This window comes from Cebus imitator, unplaced genomic scaffold (genome assembly GCF_001604975.1).
Source record: "Cebus imitator isolate Cc_AM_T3 unplaced genomic scaffold, Cebus_imitator-1.0 Scaffold762, whole genome shotgun sequence".
Taxonomy (NCBI): Eukaryota; Metazoa; Chordata; class Mammalia; order Primates; family Cebidae; genus Cebus; species Cebus imitator.
Window position 1 is genome coordinate 254,914 of NW_016108077.1, and position 19,823 is coordinate 274,736.

The following is a 19,823-nucleotide window of genomic DNA, read 5'->3' on the forward strand; positions in this document are numbered from 1 at the left end:
GGGATGGGAAGAATCCATCAGGACTGAAGATAGCTGGGGGGGGGGGGGGGGGGGGGGGGACGCTGGGGACAGGCGCTGAGGAAGTGATCGGGGTGGGCGGAGAGCTGAGAGGACAGAGGGCCCACCAGGATGTGTAAGGAGGAAAGGCTGACTGATTTCATATTTAGGTCAGAAACCCTGCTTCTAGCACCTTCTAGAGACTCTGTGTCCATCCCCACAAGCCAAGGTGGCCCACCCTGGTGGCTCACGGAAATCCCTTTGTCCTGAGTGAAGAGTGGCATGTCACGGTGCCAGCCAGCAGAGAACACGTTGCCTGCCTGAGATTCCAGCTCTTTCCATTTGCTGTTTTCTGGCCCGGGGCAAGTCTCTTCCATTTCTCCAGGCCTCAGTTTCCCCACCTACAAAATGGGAACCTGCTGTTGCAAAGATTGTCTGAGACTTGCAGGCTCAAGTCCCAGCACTCAGGAGGTGCTGGAGGAAGGGGAGCTGTTGTTCCTTTGAAGGAGACGGTATTTTGTCACCTGAACACACAGCCCATGTTCCTCCGTCTGGCCTGGGGGCCGAGTGTAATCCCTCAGCCTCATCTCAGCTCTGTCCTCTGTCCGTTCATCAGTCAACAGTCCTGCAGGAATGAGAAGGCCAGTCCACAGTAGGTGTAGCCAAAGGGACTTTGGAGGACAGGGCTGCCACCAACAGAGAAGGGGGATGAGCCCCTCCTCCTACCTGGGCCACTCTCGCTGGGTCTGTGGCCACAGGACCCTGCAGGCTCCTTCCCCAGGAGCTCTGTGGCTTGCTGGGCCTCACCAGCTGTGACTGGGCAGGACAGATGGGACTGGAGAGGGGAAGTTAGGTAGGGAGAGGGCGGGCCACGTCCAGGGTCATCCTCAGGCCTTGTTCTCGCCTTCTGCCCCTGGGTTGGGCTGCCTCCCTCCACCTTCCTGCAGAGGGAGCGTGGGGTGGGTCACTATAGAGGATCCCTGGCCCTTCATCCCATACGAAGCCTGTTTTAGACTCACAGATGCTCTCTTAGATGTACCCGCCAAGTCACACACACACGCAGGCATTCACTTATCTGTAACGCGCCCCTGACTCACACATAAACACACACCTGCCCCACCCACCCACGTGAATCCACTTCCAGAAACACCCAGTCATAGACATATCACTCTCCACACAGCTGCCTTGCACCCCTGCCCACAGGCGCGGACCCACGGGGTGAGCGGAAGCCTCCGCGGAGCCCAGCGTTCACCAGAGGCCTTGGCTGGACCGCCCTGGGCTCGGGGCTTCTCCGCTTCTCCCCCAGGTTAAGGCATCTTTCCACTCTGGGGGAAAACGCCCCTCTGGGCTCCTAACCCTCCCTCCATCCCACTCTCAGCCTGAACCAGGTCCCAAGGTGGATCCCCCATCAGCAGCCCTGCCCCCTAGAAGAGAAGCACAGGCTGGATTTGGTTTGCAGACATGACTGGCCTCCCTCCCTCCCTGCAGTCTTGCCCTTTCTGTAGTTTTTTGTCCCTAAACACAGACTCGGTCACTTCTCTGCACAGTACCTCTAGGGTTTCCTGCTGACCTTGGACTTGAGTCGGTGCTCTGTGACCACAGACTTTTCCCTCTCACATCCTTCTGCAGCCTGGGCTCTGAGACTCCCAAGATCAGCCACCCCGAAGACTGGGTCCCTCAGGCTGGTCTAGGGGCTATTCCTTCTGGCTGGAACGTGACCTAGCCCTCCCCAGCCTTCCTGTCTGGCAAACTCCTCACCCTCAGGGCTTGGCTCAGAGAGCGGCTCTCTGGAACTCCTGAAGGCCAGAGACCTGCGCAGCCAGCCCCTCGGTCCCCTTCTCCAGGCTTGGCGGCCTGTGGCAATCTCACAGCCTTGCCATAGCTACCATAGCTGTGCACGTACACGTCTGACACCCGCCCCCATATGCTCTGAGTTCCAAGGGAGCAGGGATGGGGTCTGGCTTGTTCTCACCATAGCACCCAGAACCAAGTAGGTGTGCTGTAAATGTGTGGCATTCATTCATTCGTTCGTTCAGTGGTCAGTCAGTCATTTATTCATTCATGAACAAATGAACTTACGTGAACAATTAAGTCGTACTATCTGGAACTCTTTCCAGAGAGGAAAGAGACTGGAATACAGGCACTAGGAGGCAGCGAGGCAGGACCAGCTGGGCTTGGTAACACCCACCCCTGCCGCCTCCCACCCTTCCACCATCACACCCTGTTCCTTCTCCCGTTTTCACTGTGTGAGAAATGGGCCTCTCTGGGCCACCACCTGGGCCTGGTTCTTCCCCCGGGGGTGTTGGGCCCCCTCAGTCAGCCAGGCTGCTCAGGCTGGGGGTGCCTTCCCAGACCCTGGCCATACCTGCCATGTTACCCCTAAGCTGCCCACCCAAGCCCACCAGCACCGATTCTGTCTTGTATGCAAGGAAGCTGCCTCTGACTTTGTAATGGGTAATAGGATTTGTCAATAGACTAGGGAGGTGAGGTATGTTAAAGCACTTAATAGAAAAGGCCTTCGCACAGAAGCCCAAATTCGATTTAGCCAATGAACTCAATTGCCGGCCTGATTGCGTTCCAGGAGGCCCAGCAGCCAGCATTTGTCCACATTAGCCTGGAAAAGCCAGGCTGCGCCAGGGGACCAGCCGAGGCAGCCCAGACTTCCCCTCTGTCCCTACGGCTCTGCTGCTCGCCCCCCCTTTTCTTGGGGTCTCAAGTTTGAATGGCAGTCCTTTGACCCAAATGGTCTCCAGTTCTCCAGCATCCAGCAGCCTCCTTCCCTCTCGTGCCTGACGCTCCCCATTGCATGAATTAGCTGGAAGTCCAGTTTGCTGCCACGTTTCTTTCACCGTGATCCTCAAATCCGTGTGTCCTCTGGTCACTTGTCTCCTCCTCATCAAGCTGGCCTCTGCAGGCTTCCCTCCTAACCATTTCTTGCTTCTCCACCTGCTGCTCATCTCCGGAGACAAGGACACCTCTCTCCAACCCGCCAGAGAAGACCAAGACCCTCAGGCCACGGTGTTTCAAGACACCTTGACTCCAGCCTGGGCATAGCAGATGGGAATCACCATGTTGAAAAGGAGGACTTGAGGCTGGGCACGGTGGCTCATTCCTGTAACCCCGGCACTTTGGGAGGGCAGATCACCTGAGGTCAGGAGTTTGAGACCAGACTGGCCAACATGGTGAAACCCCTGTCTCAACTAAAAATACACACACACACACAAAAATTAGCCAGGCATGGGGGTGCATGCCTGTAATCCCAGATACACAGGAGGCTGAAGCAGGAGAATTGCTTGAACCTGGGAGACGGAGGTTGCAGTGAGCTGAGATCGCGCCATTGTGCTCCAGCCTGGGCAACAACAGAGCAAGACTCAGTCGCAAAAAAAAAAAAGTACTTGAGAGGATTTCCATTAGCCATCACCAACCTTGGGGCCGTCCCTCCGTGGGTCACGGCCACCCACTGGCTGGGGAGGGGAAGCCCCTCAGGCCATGTGAGCCCCAGCCCCCTCCCAGGGACACATCCTTCCTCACTGCAGCCAGGCCCCCAACCCCAGCTATGTGAGTCTTTCGGGAAGGGAGTGCCCTTGGTGCCTCGCCTCCTCCTTCACCCCGCAGAACGCACCGATCTCCCGTGTGAGCATCTCCAGGCCAGCGGAAGAGCTGTGATTTGCTTTAGGTTATTTTGTCCGTAACCCAGAGGCTCATGAAAATGTTTTTCCCAAAACAAAAGAACACTCTTCACCCAAAGATAAATGCTCTACCTGGCAAGAGAAATGGGAAAACACTGCTGGCTGCTTTAAAATAGTAGTCTAGCCCTCAAGGTACCAGAGCTTTGCAGGCTGGTCTCTGTATACCGGACAAGTAATAATGTGGGGACGGGGGTAACACATGAGGAAGGCACCAGGCAATGTGGTTGATGACCAGGAACCCCTGCGCTTCTGCAAGGAGGCGCTTTGGCAGAGGTGGGGACAAGCTCTCCCTGCCCAGCACCTGCCCTCCACGGTTCAGAGCCATCACCATGAACGCTCCAAAATCCCCGTGGGGCTTCGCCTCTTGGGGGAGCCAGCCCTGGGGCCTCCTCCTCCCTGCCCAGCTCCGGCACCATCCCTGGCTGCTCACCCAAACTTACCGCTTCCTCCATCGTCCCCCTCAAGGAGTGGATGACATCACTCTTTCCGGCAGCCAGGAGTTGACCTACATTCCACCCGCCCTCCTGTCTGGGAGGCTCTCCAAACCCCCCGATCTTCTCTCCCTGGGAGGAGGGAAGGGCCCCGCTCACGATTTTTGTGGAGCGACTGTGCCAGGCCCGGGTCCAGATGGTACCCCCGCAGCAGCTCCTGGGCACTGCCTGCCCCTCCCTGCAGGGCAGGGCACGCTCCCACCTGGCACGGGCCAGGGCCCCTGTCACCCTTCGTGTGGCTGTCGGGGCCCCCAGCTGGGCCTGCCACGTTGCCAGGAGAACTCGAGTTGTCTGGGCTGGGCATTCCCCTGGAGGTGAGGCCTGGCACTGCCTCCTAACAGCTGTGGGCTCCTGGGGGCTCCCTAGGGACTCATCAATTCAAGAAAAAGGGAAACTGAGCTGAGAAGGTGGCTGTGGCTCTGTCCTTGCTTCCAGCAGGCGAGTGAGTGTGCCCCGTATCAGGCCAAAAGAGAAGTCAGGGTCTGAACAGAGGGGCCAGGCAGCCACACGGGTGAGCAGGGTGGCAGGGGGACCTGCCAGGGGAAATACAGGGTGCCCAGTTAAATCTGAATTTCAGATAAACAAGGGAATCATTGTTTTTCAGGATAAGAATGTCCCAACTATTTCATGGAACATGCTTGTACTAACAAAATTATTATTTATCTAAAATTCAAATATACGTGTGTATATGTGTGTGTGTATATATGTATGTATATATGTGTATACATATGTGTGTATATATGTATATATGTGTGTATACATATATGTGTGTATATATGTATGTATATATGTGTATACATATATGTGTGTACATATGTATGTATATGTATGTGTGTATACATAAATGTGTGTGCATGTGTGTATATGTGTGTATACATATGTGTGTATATGTGTGTATATATGTGTGTGTACATGTGTGTGTATATGTATATGTGTGTGTGTGTATATATGTGTGTGTGTACATATATGTGTGTGTATATATATATATATTTTTAGAGACAGCATCTTGTTCTGTCACCCAGGCCAAAGTGCAGTGCAGTGGCACGATCACGGCTCACTGCAGCCTCAACCTCCTGGACTCAGGCAGTCATCCTCTTTCAGCCTCCTAAGTATCTAAGACGACAGGTGCTCACCACCATGCCCTGATAAATTTAGGTTTTTTACTTTTTGTAGAGATGGAGGTCTCGCTGTGTTGCCCAGGCTAGACTCAAACTTTTGTCCTCAGGTGATCCTCCTGCCTGGGCCTCCCAGAGTGCTAGGGTTACCAGCATGAGCCACTGCACCGGACCTAAAATTCAAACGTAACTCGGTGTCCTGTATTTTTATTTGGGAAATCTGGCAACTGCCGTGGCACGGCGCTCTGTAGGGAAGTGACTCCAAAAGCCCAGTGGAGGCCGGGTGCAGTGGCTCATACCTGTAATCCCAGCACTTTGGGAGGTCAAGGTGGGCAGATCATTTGAGGTCAGGAGTTCGAGACCAGCCTGGCCAACATAGTGAAACCCAATCTATAGTAAAATACTGAAGTTAGCCGGGCGTGGTGGTGCATGTCTGTAATCCCAGCTACTCAGGAGGCTGAGGCAGGAGAATCGCTTGAACCCAGGAGGTGGAGGTTGAAGTGGGCCGAGATCACACCACTGCACTGCAGTCTAGATGACAAAGCAAGATTCTGTCTCAAAATAAATAAATACATAAATAAAGGATAAATATCTGGCAATATATTACTGAATCCCCCAAGAGGCCAGTGGGTGTGTCCCCCCTTGTGGGGAGCCCCAGGGGCTTGGAGAATGGGTTGAGCATCTTTGTTTTGGGGGGCTGCAGGCTGCTGAAGGAGGCTTTGGGGCAGGTGTTAAACAGGACAGCATGAATGAGGGGTTCTTCCCTGGGGCCAGGCACCTTGAGGCAGTCAGGTGAGGCCGATCTTTGCAACTAGGAGCCCCTGTACTCTGTCCCTCCCTCTGTCACTTGTTGGCTGTTAACAATAGCAACACATGTGACAATAGGAACAAGAATAGTAGCTGCTGTTTACTGGCGGCGCACTCCGTGCCAGACCCAGCACCGAGCACTCGAGGGTACCAGCGGTGCACTCCGTGCCAGACCCAGCACCGAGTACTCGAGGGTACCAGCGGCGCACTCCGTGCCAGACCCAGCACCGAGCACTCGAGGGTACCAGCGGTGCACTCCGTGCCAGACCCAGCACCGAGCACTCGAGGGTACCAGCGGTGCACTCCGTGCCAGACCCAGCACTGAGCACTCGAAGGTACCAGCGGTGCACTCCATGCCAGACCCAGCACCGAGCACTCGAGGGTACCAGCGGCGCACTCCGTGCCAGACCCAGCACTGAGCACTCGAGGGTACCAGCTCAGCTCACCCGGCCCTGCCCCCGACAGCCCTGCCACATGGGCACAGCCACTTCCCAGGGTTACAGGACACTGGCTGATTCCCCAAGACTGGTCGCCTGCCTTTGCCCAAAGGTTCAGAAGTTTGAACCTGACCGTCTGGCCACCGCGAACCTGATGCTGCAGCCCAGCGTGGCACTAATTGGCCTTGAACCCAGCAAATACTGCATGCCGTATGCTGTGCAGAGAGCTCCCATGCCTTATCTCTGCCTCCCTTGCTGCTTTCTGCAGACATGAGCGCCTACTGTGTGCCAGGCAGTGTGTTAGACATTTACCAAAAATTAAACCCAGAGAAGTGACTTGTTCAAAGTCACCTAGCAAATCAGTAGCAAAATCTAGGTGTGAATCTGGCTGCTGACTTTGCTTCTCTCTCTCTCTCTCTCTCTCTCTCTCTCTCTGTGTGTGTGTGTGTGTGTGTGTATGTGTGTGTTTGTGTGTGTGTGTCCTATGGAGCCTTCCTGCTGCTGTCTGAAGAACTAAAGCCATGGGATTCTGTAGTGGGGCAGGGATGGAGAGGGAACAGCCCTGGTGGCCTGGGAAGGTCTGCTGGCCTCATGGGCTGGCCAGCTTGCCCCGTCTCTATGTTCATTATATAAATCATGCTTTCTGATGGATGAGCTGAAAAGTGCTGAGTCGGGGGATCAGGTGGCCCAGGTGATGGTTTTCTGGTGAGATGTATGCTTCCTGAAGGTCAAATTCAGAGAGCGATCCCTTGGGAAAATTGATCCCACAGACGAAGGGGGAATATCCAGGCTGGAGTGCAGCCAGGAGCCCAGGCTGTCCACCCAGGTCTGGATGCAGGCAGAGGCTGGTGCCGGGAAGGCACGTGGCAAAGGGGCTTCTTTCTTCTTAGGTGGCTGCATTTCCTTGGCCATGGCCGGACCACAGAATTGGTAAGCAGGGCCACAGGTGGCAGGCATGGGGGCATCTGGCTTAGTGGCCCCTTTCCTGGCCTTCGTTTTCCCCATGGAATGAGAGAGACACAGGAGGCAGGTGGCTGTGAGATCCAGCTCTAGCACCATGTGGCCCCGCTGTCAAGCCTGCTTCTTCTACCCAGAGCCCTGGCCCTTGACCCATCTGAGCCTCATTCTCACCTGTAAAGTAGGGAGAGCATTGCTTTCAGGGTTTTCATGAGGATCTGGTTAATAATGCATGGTGTCAGTCCACGTATGAGCACTCAGCACATTATTTCTATGTGCTTCCTTATTTATTTCATCTACTTCAAATCCCGAGGGCCTTCCGGAACAGCGCAGAGAAATCACAGAAGGCCGGCAGGCTGTGGCATAAACAAGATAGTGTTTCCCACTATTCAGGCGAGAAAGCCGAGACTCAGGTTGGTTAAGAATCTGTGCAGGCCACACAGCTGTGTGCATCATGAGCCAGGCAGAAGCCCTGCCCGCCAGCACCATAGCCGGCTCCCAGGCTCCTGCCCCACGGGCCACCCCGGAGCACAGACACTAAGTGTGGCTCAGAATTGAGCTGCCTGGATTCAAGTCCTACCTCTGCCCCTTACCAGCTGTGGGACCTCAGGTAGCTCACTTCACCATCCCAGGCCTCAGTCTTCCCATCTGCACAATGGACATAATAATGACACGTCATTCGTAGGATTGTTATGAAGAGCCGATGTGCTAATTCGAGGGCACCCTCAGAACCGTTCCTCATGCAAAGTGAGCGCTCAGGCATCAGCTGTCTACCCAGGACCCTTTCTTGGAGGCACGTGTGATAGGTGCATGCAAATAGTAAAACGAATCTCTGACGATTTTTGGAGAGATGCTGCAAGAAAAGCCTATAAGCTGTAGGCATGCAGGTCAGCCCTTCACTGCTTCCCGACACCCCATTCGTTCATTCATTCGCTCACAGCTTTACGGAGATGTAATTCACACGTTGTACAAATCCACCCGTTTAAAGTGTACAGTGAGTTGTGCAGCCTCACCACAGTCGATTCTAGAACATTTTCATCACCCTTAAAAAACACCCACTATGGTAGGCCATGGTGGCATATGCCTGTGATCTCAGCTACTTGGGAGGCTGAGGCAGGAGAATCACTTGAACCTGGGAGGTAGAGTTTGCAGTGAGCTGTGATCATGACACTGCACTCAGCCTGGGTGACAGAGCAAGACTCTGTCTCAAAAGAAAAAAAAAAGACATCATCTACTTATCCTAGATATTTTGTGTAAATGAAATTATACTGGCCGGGCACAGTGGCTCAAGCCTGTAATCCCAGCACTTTGGGAGGCCGAGGTGGGTGGATCACGAGGTCAAGAGATCGAGACCATCCTGGTCAACATGGTGAAACCCCGTCTCTACTAAAAATACAAAAAATTACCTGGGCATGGTGGCACGTGCCTGTAATCCCAGCTACTCAGGAGGCTGAGGCAGGAGAACTGCCTGAACCCAGGAGGCGGAGGTTGCGGTGAGCCGAGATTGCGCCATTGCACTCCAGCCTGGGTAACAAGAGCGAAACTCCGTCCCCAAAAAAAAAGAAAAAAAAAAGAAATTATACAATATTGCCTGGCACGGTGCTTCATGCCTATAGTCCCAGCACTTTGGGAGGCCCAAGCCGGAGGATCACTTGAGGTCAAGAAATTAAGACCAGCCTGGCCAACATGGCAAAACCCCATCTCTACTAAAAATACAAAAATTAGACAGACACGGTGGTGGGCACCTGTGATCCCAGCTACTCAGGAGGCTGAGGCAGGAGAATTGCTTAAACGCAGGAGGCAGAGGTTGCAGTGAGCCAAGATCACACCACTGCACTTCAGCCTGGGTGACTGAGTGAGACTCTGTCTCAAAAAGAAATAAAAGGAAAAAAAAGAAAAAAAAGAAATTATACAATATGTAGCCTTTCATGACTAGCTGCTTTCACTTGGCGTAATGTTTTCAAGGTCCATCCATGTCATACTGTGGGTCAGTGTTTCTTTTCTTTTTGTGGCTGTATAGTATTCCATCACTTGTTTATACCACATTTTGTTTTTCTGTTGTTGGACATTAGGTTGTTCCCCCTTTTTAACAATTATTAGCAATGCTGCTATGAATATTCATATACATGCTTTGTGTAGACACAAGTTTTCATTTCTCTTGGTTGTATGCCTCGGTAGAATTACTGGGTAGCTCTCAGTTCACCTTTTGCAGAAGGTCCAGACCACTTTCCAAAGCAGGGGCACAATTTTTGTTTTTTGTGGGTTTTTTTGTTGTTGTTGTTTTGGGTATTTTTTTTTTTTTTTGAGATGGAGTCTCGCTCTGTCACCCGGGCTGGAGTGCAGTGGCGTGATCTCAGGTCACTGCAATCTTTGCTTCCCCGGATCGAGTGATTCTCCTGCCTCAGCCTCCCAAGTAGCTAAGATTACAGGTACACACCACCACGCCCAGCTAATTTTTGTATTTTTAGGAGAGACGGGGTTCACCAGGTCGGTCAGGCTGCTCTTGAACTCCTGACCTTGTGATCTACCTGCCTTGGCCTCCCAAAGTGCTGGGATTACAGGTGTGAGCCACCACGCCTGGCCAGCAGCTATGCAATTTTACATTCCCATTAGCAGCATCTGAGAGTTCTAATTTCCCTGCATCCTCACTAGCACGTGATGACCTGTCTTTTTGACTCTCCCCATCCTGGTGAGTGTGAAGCGGCATCTCATTATGCTCTGGTTTGCATTGCCCTGACGGCTGTAGGCTCGGGCTATGATGTTGAGCATTTTTTCATGTGCTTGTTGGTCATTTGTGCGTCGTCTTTGGATAAATGTCTGTGCCGATCCTTTCCTCATTTTAAAAACTGGATTATTTGTCGTTTTATTATGGAGTTTTAAGTGTTCATTAGATATTCTAGAGATAAGTTCCTTTTCAGCTGTGTCATGACTTGCAAATTTTTCTCCCATTCTGTGGGTCGTCTTTTCACTTTCCTGACAGTGTCCTCTGAAGTACAAAAATATTTAGTTTTGATGAAGTCTAATTTACCTATTTTTTTTTCTGCTGCTTTTGCTTTTGGCATCCTAAGAAACCATTGCTTAATTCAAGGGCATGAAGATTTGCCCCTGTGTTTCCTTCTTTTTTTGTTTTTTTGAGACAGAGCCTCGCTCTGTGCTCAGGCCGCAGTGCAAACTCAGTTCACTGCAACCTCTGCCTCCTGGGTTCAAGTGATTCTCCTGCCTCAAGACTTCCCAAATAGCTAGGATTACACGTGCCCACCACCACATCTCCCTAATTTTTCTATTTTTAGTAGAGGCCAGGTTTCACTATGTTGACCAACTCCACCTCCTGACCTCAGGTGATCTGCCCGCCTCAGCCTCCCAAAGTGCTGAGATTACAAGTGTGAGCCATCGTGCCCAGCTCCCTGCGTTTCCATCTGAGAGTTTTCTAGTTTGCAGGTCTTTGATCCATTTTGAGTTAATTTTTGTATGTGGTACAAAGTAAGGGCTTAACTTCATTCTTTTTATGTGGGTGTCCCATATTATTTATTTATTTATTTACCTAATAATAAATTAATATACTTTTAAAAATTTGAGCTTAGGCAATAATCTTTGAGATCCCAGGTCTCATGAGTTTGACATTTTAAAAAACATGCTATGTATTCAAAAATAAAGACTAGCCTACACAGCCATTTTACAGTCTATGCTTCCCCGATCATCTGGTATACCCCACTTTGGGAGCCAACACTGATCATGATGAGTTTTACGGGGAGGGAGAGTGTAGCAGGGGCTGATTGGAGGTAGGGTTTGTGAAAGGCCTCCCCAAAGAAATGGCATTTGGCCTAGAATCTGAAACCACCTCTAAGTGTCAGCTCTAGGAGAAGGGGAGGAACCTGTAGTACATTCCAGGCAGAGGGAACAGCGTCTGCAAAGGCCCAGAGGAAAGCAAGATCAGAACATCTGCTGGACAGAGACATCGAGAGAGGGGCACTGAGAGAGCCAGAGAGGTCAAGAGGTCACACACAAAACACCACGTCCACACACACAGACACAGAGCCGGTACCACCACAGTGACCCGCAAAAGGCAGGGGGACCAGGAAGCCCCCTCATTGACCAGGCGCCATGTCTGTGCCAGTTTTGCCCGCTTTGCCCGACTCTGTGCCAGCTCCTCCCTGCAGCCCCGCCAGGCAGGGAAGTTCTTCTCTCCTTTGGAAGAGGAGGCACTGTGCTCGTTCTGGGGTTCAGCCAGGGAGTTGAAGAGGCTGGAACATCTTCTCCTGTTCCCAAGCAATACAAGACTGACAGGAGGGGCTGGCCAGGACGGGGCCTGGGCAGAGCCAGCTGGAGAGGGATGTCTGGATTTGGGGCAGGAGAAACCAGCTGCGTGACCTTGGGTGACCTCCCCACCTGCACTACCTGGCCTGTCCAGCTCTGACATCTGATGGCTACCTGTTCTCACGGTCACGATTGCTTCTTGGATTCAGCTGGTCTTCCATGCATATTTACTAAGCCAAGGTCAATGTGATCACCCAAAGTTGATGGCAATCTTTTCTTTATGTAGCTGATATCTAAAAATATCCCAGCCCAGTGGTACAGAGCACATCCCCGGTTTCATACAGCTGAGATGTTCCTCTCCAGCCAGCTCAGCGGGGGTGTTAAATAGGAATTCAGAAGAAGGAAGTTAAAACCTCCCCAGGTCAGATTTTGCAGACAAACTCTTGTTAGATACAGTCAGAGAGGTTTCCTCCCTGCAGGCCTTGTCAGAGCCTTTAATCTGCTGAGATGTACTATGACACCTCAGTGGAGTGAGGTAGGATCAAGGAGCAGATGTCAGGGGATTTGGAGAGCATCATTTGCTTGGCCAAAAAGGTTTAAGCACGGGGACTTTCCTTGCCAAGGACCATCTCCGGGATCTGGCGTCTCCAGAAAGAAGGGTCACCTGTACCGATAGCTGCCTGCCATGTCCCTCTGTGCCTTTCCCAGAGCTAAGCACATAGCAGTCCTGCAGCATGGGTGTGGCAATGGAGGGACAGGAACACCAGGGAAAGGGTGAACAGGCTTTTTAATGCTCTATTTATTTCAGGTTGGTGTTGTAGTAAAAATTCAACAGGGTTAGTGTCCAGACTCTCAGGGGAAGATGGAGTTAAAATAACACAGACTTCAGCGGTGTCTGGTGCTGCTGGCCAGGGCCCTTGCTCTGCCCTGGAATTCCATTCCAGAGAATTCCAAAGATGTCCTTTGTCCTGGGAACTGAGCGTCATGGCACAGTGGACAGCATGTAACCTAAAGTGGTGGGTTCCCGAGCATCCCCTCTCCTGCCCCCAGCCCAGGGCCTGCAGGATTCTCCCCTTCTCCTGGGAGGAAAGGCATGCACGCAGGACCAGCTGCCTTCTCCACCCAGGCCTTCTAAATGACATTTCTAAAACAGGGACTTTAGGCCAGGGACGGGGGCTCACACCTGTAATCCCAGCACTTTGGGAGGCTGAGGTGGGCAGATTACTTGAGCCCAGGACTTTTAGACCAGCCTGGGCAACACAGGAAGACCCCATCTCCACAAAAAATAAAAATAAAATTAGCCAGGCATGGTGGCATGCAACTGTGGTCCCAGCTACTCGGGAGGCTGAAGAGGGAGAATTGCTTGAGCCCAAGGGGCCGAAGTTGCAGTGAGCCAAGATTATGCCACAGTACTCCAGCCTGGGTGACAGAGTGAGACTCTGTCTCAAAAAACACAAAGATTGCATCGCCTGGATGTGCCATAATTTCCCTAACCATTCTGCAGGATAATTCAAGGACAGAGAGAAGACCCCAAGAAAGAAGGCAGCCCTGGTGACCAAAGCTGGCAGATGGGGGTCAGTTGGGAGCCCCGGGATGGTAGATACCAGGGTCACCGTTTCCCCACCCAGATCCTTGCTCAGGAAGGCAGCCCCACGGGAACCTTCATTTCCAGTCAGATGGGGACAGAGGCGGGGCAGAGCCGAGGCAGGAGGGCTCAGAGGAAGCTCCTGGCAGGACTGAGGGAGGCTGAACAAGAGGAGGGAGCTCTGCAGCCTGTGGCATCCGGGAGGATTTGGGGAGTGTGAGGTAAGAAAAAAAGAAGTCTCACCCAGCCCAGCGGAAGGGAAGCATGAAGAGAGAAGAGATGTCAGTTACACCTCCTGGAAACCATCTCTGAAAGGACGGGAGCCACGAAGGAGGCAATCCCGCACACCCCGGGCCAGACGGGTGGGCCCCGGTGCCCTGCCCCGGTCCAGGCTCGGTCCGCGGGGTCTCACTGCTCTCCCTGCCCAGGCTTTTGTCTCCCAGGCAAGCCATTCTCCATGAAGCAGTTACAGTGATATAAAATATGGACCAGGCCAGTGCAGTGGCTCACGCCTGTAATCAGCATTGTGGGAGGCTGAGGCAGGAGGATCAGGAGGTCAGGAGTTGGAGACCAGCCCGGCCAACATAGTGAAACCCCATCCCTACTAAAAATATAAAAATCAGCCGGGCGTGGTGGCTGGTGCCTGTCGTCCCAGCTCTTCGGAAGACTGGGGCAGGAGAATCATTTGAACCTGGGAGGCAGAGATTGCGGTGAGCTGAGATCACCCCATTGCACTCCAGCCTGGGCAATAAGAGTGAAACTCTGTCTCAAAAAAAAAAAAAAAAAAAAAAAAAAAAAAAAAAAAAAGGACCAGAGCAGGACACGTCCAATCCGCCAAAGACTCGCGGTCAGATCCCATCTCTGTCTCCTGGCCTGGCCTTCTCCACCCCCAGCTTCATTACAGACTTCACCAGTTGACCTCTCAGCCCCAGGGCTTTTCTTATGCTCTTGCCTCTTTCTAGAAGGTTCTCCCCTGCTGGGCTGTCAATTCTTGATCCTCCTTCAGGTCTTAGTTTAAAACTCTTCTTCTGACGGATGTGGTGGCTCACACCTGTAATCCCGGCACTTTGGGAGGCTGAGGCGAGTGGATCACCTGAGGTCAGGAGTTCGAGACCAGCCTGGCCAACACGGTGAAACCCCATCTCTACTAAAGAAATACAAAAATTAGCTGGGCGAGGTGGCAGGCACCTGTGATCCCAGCTACTGGGGAGGCTGAGGCAGGAGAATCGCTTGAACTTGGGAGGCTGAGGTTGCAGTGAGCTGAGATTGCACCATTGCACTCCAGCCTGGGATACAGAGCAAGCCTCCGTCTAAAAAGAAAAAAAAAAGTCTGGTGTGGTGGCTCATACTTGTAATCCCGGCACGTTGAGAGGCTGAGATGGGTGGATCACAAGGTCAGGAGTTTGAGACCAGCCTGGCCAACATGGTGAAACTCCGTCTCTACTAAAAATATAAAAATTAGCCAGGCGTGGTGATGGGTGCCTGTAGTCCCAGCTACTCGGGAGGCTGAGGCAGGAGAATCGCTTGAACCCGGGAGGCGAAAGTTGCAGTGAGCTGAGATCGCGCCACTGCACTGCAGTCCAAGACTCCGTCTAAAAAAAAAAAAAACCAACTGTTCTTCCTGGGAAGCCCGGACTCCCGTGATACCTCCTTCTTTGCACAATGCCTGGGCTCTTTTAAGAGTTCAAGTGAACACTTGAAGATGTGTGTGATTATTATTTTTATAATTAATAGACCTTATTTTTAGAGCAGTTTCAGGTACACAGAAAACTGAGCAGATAGTACAGAGAGTTCTTTCCACACAGTTTCCCCTATCATGGGATATATGTGTTACAGTTTTGAGCCAACGCTGATGCGGTATCATTCACTAGAGCCTGTGGTTTACATTAGGACTCACTCTGTGTCGGACACATCAGTGGGTTTCGCCATATGTGTAATGCCAAGTATCTATCATCGCGGCATCATAAAGAATGGTCTCACTGCCCTAAAAACCCCTTGTGTGCCACCTCTTTATCCTCCCTCCCTGTCCCCTCCAATCACTGATTGTGTTCATTGTCTCCCTGCTAGACCCCAAGCATCATCGGGGCAGGGAGCCATCTGCTTCGTTGACATTACACTCACTGTTCCCAGCTCAGAGCCTGCCACATAACAGGTGCCTGATAAATATTTTTATTTCCATATTATAATAAAAATAGGATTCTGCTAAACCCATTGTTCTGCAATTTGCTTTTTCCAAATATTGACAATGTATCTTGGAAATCTTCCCACATCAGGATATAGAACACACTCTCTCTCCTCCACTTTTTATCATGGAGAATTTCCGACACAAAAGAAGAGAGAATCTTCTATGACGCACCTCTGTGTTCCCCCAACCTGACTGTAGTTATCAACTAGTGGACCTTCTTGTTTCATCTGTACCTCTGCCCATCAGAAAATTTTATCTGTAAATATTTCTGTGTGTATCTCTCTGTCTCTCTCTCTCTCTTTTGAAATGGAGTCTTGCTCTGTTTCCCGAGCTGGAGTGTAGTGGTGCAATGGCTCACTGCAACCTCCGCCTACCAGGTTCAAGCAATTCTTCTGCCTCGGCCTCTCAGTAGCTGGGGTTACCGAATGCATCACCACACCTGGCTAATTTTGTATTTTTAGTAGAGATGGGGTTTTGACCTGTTGGCCAGGCTAGTCTCGAACTCCTGACCTCAGGTGATCCACCTGCTTTGGTCTCCCAAAGTGCTGGGATTACAGCCCTGAGCCACCACACCTGGCCCTTTTTTTTTTCTTTTCTTTTCTTTTTTGAAACAGTCTTGCTCTGTTCCCCAGGCTACAGTGTAGTGGTGCAAACATGGCTCGCTGCAGCCTCAAACTCCTAGGCTCAAGGGATCCCCCCCGCCCTAGCCTCTTGAGAAGCTAGGACTGCAGGCATGCGCCACCACACTGGCTATTTTTTTAATTTTTTGTAGAAATGGGATCTCACTATGTTACCCAGGCTGACCTCAAATTCCTGGGCTCAGTCCTCCTGCCTCAGCCTCCTAAAGTGCTGGGATTACAGGTGTGCATCACCATGCCTGGCCTGTGTGATCCTCTAAAAGATAAGGACTTTAAAAAACATAGCCACACTATCATCATCACACCTAGTAAACACTAATTTAATATCATCTAATATAGGCAATGTCCAAATTTCCAGTTATCTCATAAATATACATTCCATTTGTTTGCGTGTTTGATTTTACAGGTTGTTTGAACCAAGGGCCAGAGGAGCTTCGCTTCTGCCATTAACTGGTATGTTTTTGAGGCTGCTCTTGCTCTAGGTCCATCCTTTTTCCATATCAATTTTTTCTCCCATGCAATTCCTCATCAGTTGAAAAAACTGGGTCATTACTGCCAGAGTATCCTCCAGTCTGGATCTTGCAGACGTCGCCCCCTGGTGTCAGCCAGTGTGATGCTCTGTCCTCCGTCTTTCCCGGGTGCTCACAGCTGGATCTAGAGACTTGATCTGATTCAGGTTCAATTGCTTTGGTGAGACAGCTCCGCGTGGGAGCTTCTCTTCTCTTCTAGAGAAGCTCACTCTCTGCTGGCCTCTCTTGGGAAGTCTGGGGCTGGTGCGGCTCTGTGCCTGGAGCCATTCATTCATTAGGGATTGCTAATTCTCTCCTGAAATGCTTCTATAAAAAGAAACTTCCCCTCATCAACTGTCAGTTACCCCGAGGTACAGTTTATATAGGACAGGCAGGATAAATGCTTGATTCTTTCCCTTTATTTACCAGTTTTCAGAATAATGAGTCGCTTCTAAATGTTTGAATGAATGGATGAATAACACATGTGTGTATGAACTGACAGGGCGTGGGAGTTCGGGGTTCTGTCACCCTCAAGGGCGTGGCCATGGGCCACAAGCTGACAGCAGAGGTCCAGGCCAAAGCCAGGTGCCTGTCTACACAATGAGATGCAGCCCATGGCCGGGTCCCCATCTACACCAGGGGCTGGCAGAAGCCCCTGCCACCCATCAACCCACCTCAGCCAAGAGCTAGGGTGATCAAGCCAGGAGTGTGGCTCACGCCTGTAATCTCAGCATTCTCAGCACTCGGGAGGCCGAGGCAGCAGATCACGAGTTCAGGAGTTCAAGACCAGCCTGGCCAAGGTGGAGAAACCCCATCTCTACTAAAACTACAAAAGAATTAGCCATGCCTGTAATCCCAGCTACTCAGGAGGCTGAGGCAGGAGAATCACTTCAACGGGGAAGGGGGAAGCGGGGGTGGAGGTTGCAATAAGCCATGGTCAGGCCATTGCACTTCAGCCCAGATGACAGTGTGAGACTGCATCTCAAAAAAAAAGTTGGGTGAGGGGTGCGGTCCTAGGGTGTTCTGAAGCTGCGTTACTAAGAATCTAGCATCTAGGACAAGGGAGTATCATCACTGTCCCCAACTGAGATGTGGGGAATCATTGAACCCAGCATCAGAGTGGAGAGGAGAGCCACACAGTGAGTGTAGGGGCAGCCTTTGGAACACACAACGTTGATCTCTCTGCAGGAGGGCAATCAAGGAGTTTCTGCCCCGAAGCTTGGGCTGGCGGCCTCCAGGGTTTCTTCCTGGGCAGCCCAACGCCTCCTGGGAGGCACCCCTTTCCCCAAAGTCCAGGCCAGGCTGCCCGTGAGCTCTCTGACATCTCTGCCCTCTCGGTGTCTCCCCAGGTGCAAGTGCAACCTGCACGCCAACCTGTGCTCCATCCGGGAGGGCAGCCTGCAGTGTGAGTGCGAGCACAACACCACCGGCCCTGACTGCGGCAAGTGCAAGAAGAACTTCCGCACGCGGTCCTGGCGGGCCGGCTCCTACCTGCCGCTGCCCCACGGCTCTCCCAACGCCTGTACGTGCCACGCCCCGGGCCATGAGCCCGCATGGCTGCAGTCTCTCCCGCCCATCCATCCCAGGAGCTGTGGATCATACACATACACACACACACATACCGGCACACAGGCACATACGAGGGCACATGCATGCAAATGTGCACATAGGAAGATACGAGCTGCATGCACGGGCATGGACACATATAAATGTACAAACACGTGCATGCACAGAAACACACAGGCATGCACGCCCACACACACACACACACCCCCTTGTTCTGCAGCTCCCACGCGCCAGGTTTGTTAACAAGTCCCTCTAGAACACCTGCATCCTGTAGAACGCTAAGCTGCCCTTCCAGCCCCGATCCACAGGGAAACCCCAGACGAGCTGCTCAGCGGCATTTCTGCAACGCTTCCCCTTCTTACCCCCTGAAGGCTGGCCGGGGACCCCCTTGGGATGGCAGGAAGTGATGGGGGTGGGAACCCCACTTCAGGTAGGGGATCAGCAGCAGCATCCCTGATCATGAGCATCTCTGGGGTGTTTGGAGCGAGCCACAAAGGCCAAGTGTCGCGTGTTCAGCACTCCCCGCCGTCCTCAGAGCAGCCCTGGGAGCTGGGCTCCTATTCGCCTGTTTTACAGCTGTGTCCTCAACTCCTGGCGGCGGCTCGACCTCTGGCGGCCGCTCCCAGGGCTTTTCTCGGCCGGTTTTCCAGCCATGCTGCCTTTGTCAGACAGGAACCCTGCATACAAGTGTTCTTGTCCTCTCTCCAGTGGGGCCAAAAGCCTAAAATAAGAGGCGTGTGGGGGCAGCTCCACAGTGCCCCACACACGCTCTCTGCCACCCCTGTCCTGTCCTCACTCGGCCGTGCCAGGGGAGCCATCCCAGGCTCTTTCTGCTTCGTCTTGCTTCGCCCTCACATAGCCCCGCAGGGTGGTGTCCTTATTACGGCCCATTCTCCAGATGAGCAGACCGAGGCCCAGTGACTCCCGGGGCCTTCCCGGGTCTCACAGTGAGTTCCGTGCAAACACCAGGGCTCAGAGCAGCTCCTGGATCTGACCCCCACACCAGGCCGGGGCAGTGGGCTCCTGCACCCCATCTGGGCATCCTCCCTGGACGGGTGAAAGATTTACGAGACTTTAGGCTGATCAAAGCTGAAAGCCACATGCAGAGGCCATGACAGGCCTGTCACACATGTGCTGCCGCAGGCAGTCAGACAGGCCTTTGAAGGGGTGATTTGGCAGGCACCAAACAGCACTCTCAGGTCTTCAAAGGCACAAAGAGCGCCCCAGGGGCTGGCAGCCCACTCCAGCCACTGCCTCCACCCAGCTTCCTATCCCCAGTTATTTGTCCAGAGCCTTTCCCGAGGCCTCTCTTTAGTGGCTGTCACTCTCTCCCTGACTCACAAATCTGCCTCTCCTTTGTCTGTCCTGAGGGCCTCTCTCCCTTCTCTCCTCCCTGCCTCCATTCTCTCCATCATCACGCCCTCTTTATTTTTATTTTTTTTTAGAGACAGGTCTCTCACTCTGTCGCCCAGGCTGCAGTCAGTGGCGCAGTCACTGCTCACCGCAGCCTCAACCTCCCAGACTTAAGCGATCCTCCCACTTCAGCCTCCCAACTAGCTGGGACCACCATGCCCAGCTAATTTATGTGGTTTT

General features: G+C 52.4%; 1 protein-coding gene across 4 annotated transcripts in view; it reads left to right on the top strand.

Annotated features, from left to right (window-relative positions):
- The window catches only part of NTNG2 (netrin G2), an 84,608-nt gene that overhangs the window by 48,818 nt on the left and 15,967 nt on the right, over positions 1-19,823 (top strand). For all 4 annotated transcript variants that reach the window (XM_037735254.1, XM_017519630.2, XM_017519629.2 and 1 more), the window contains one exon: positions 18,014-18,186. In XM_037735254.1, the coding sequence (XP_037591182.1) occupies positions 18,014-18,186 (173 nt within the window). The remainder of the gene's footprint in view (positions 1-18,013; positions 18,187-19,823) is intronic.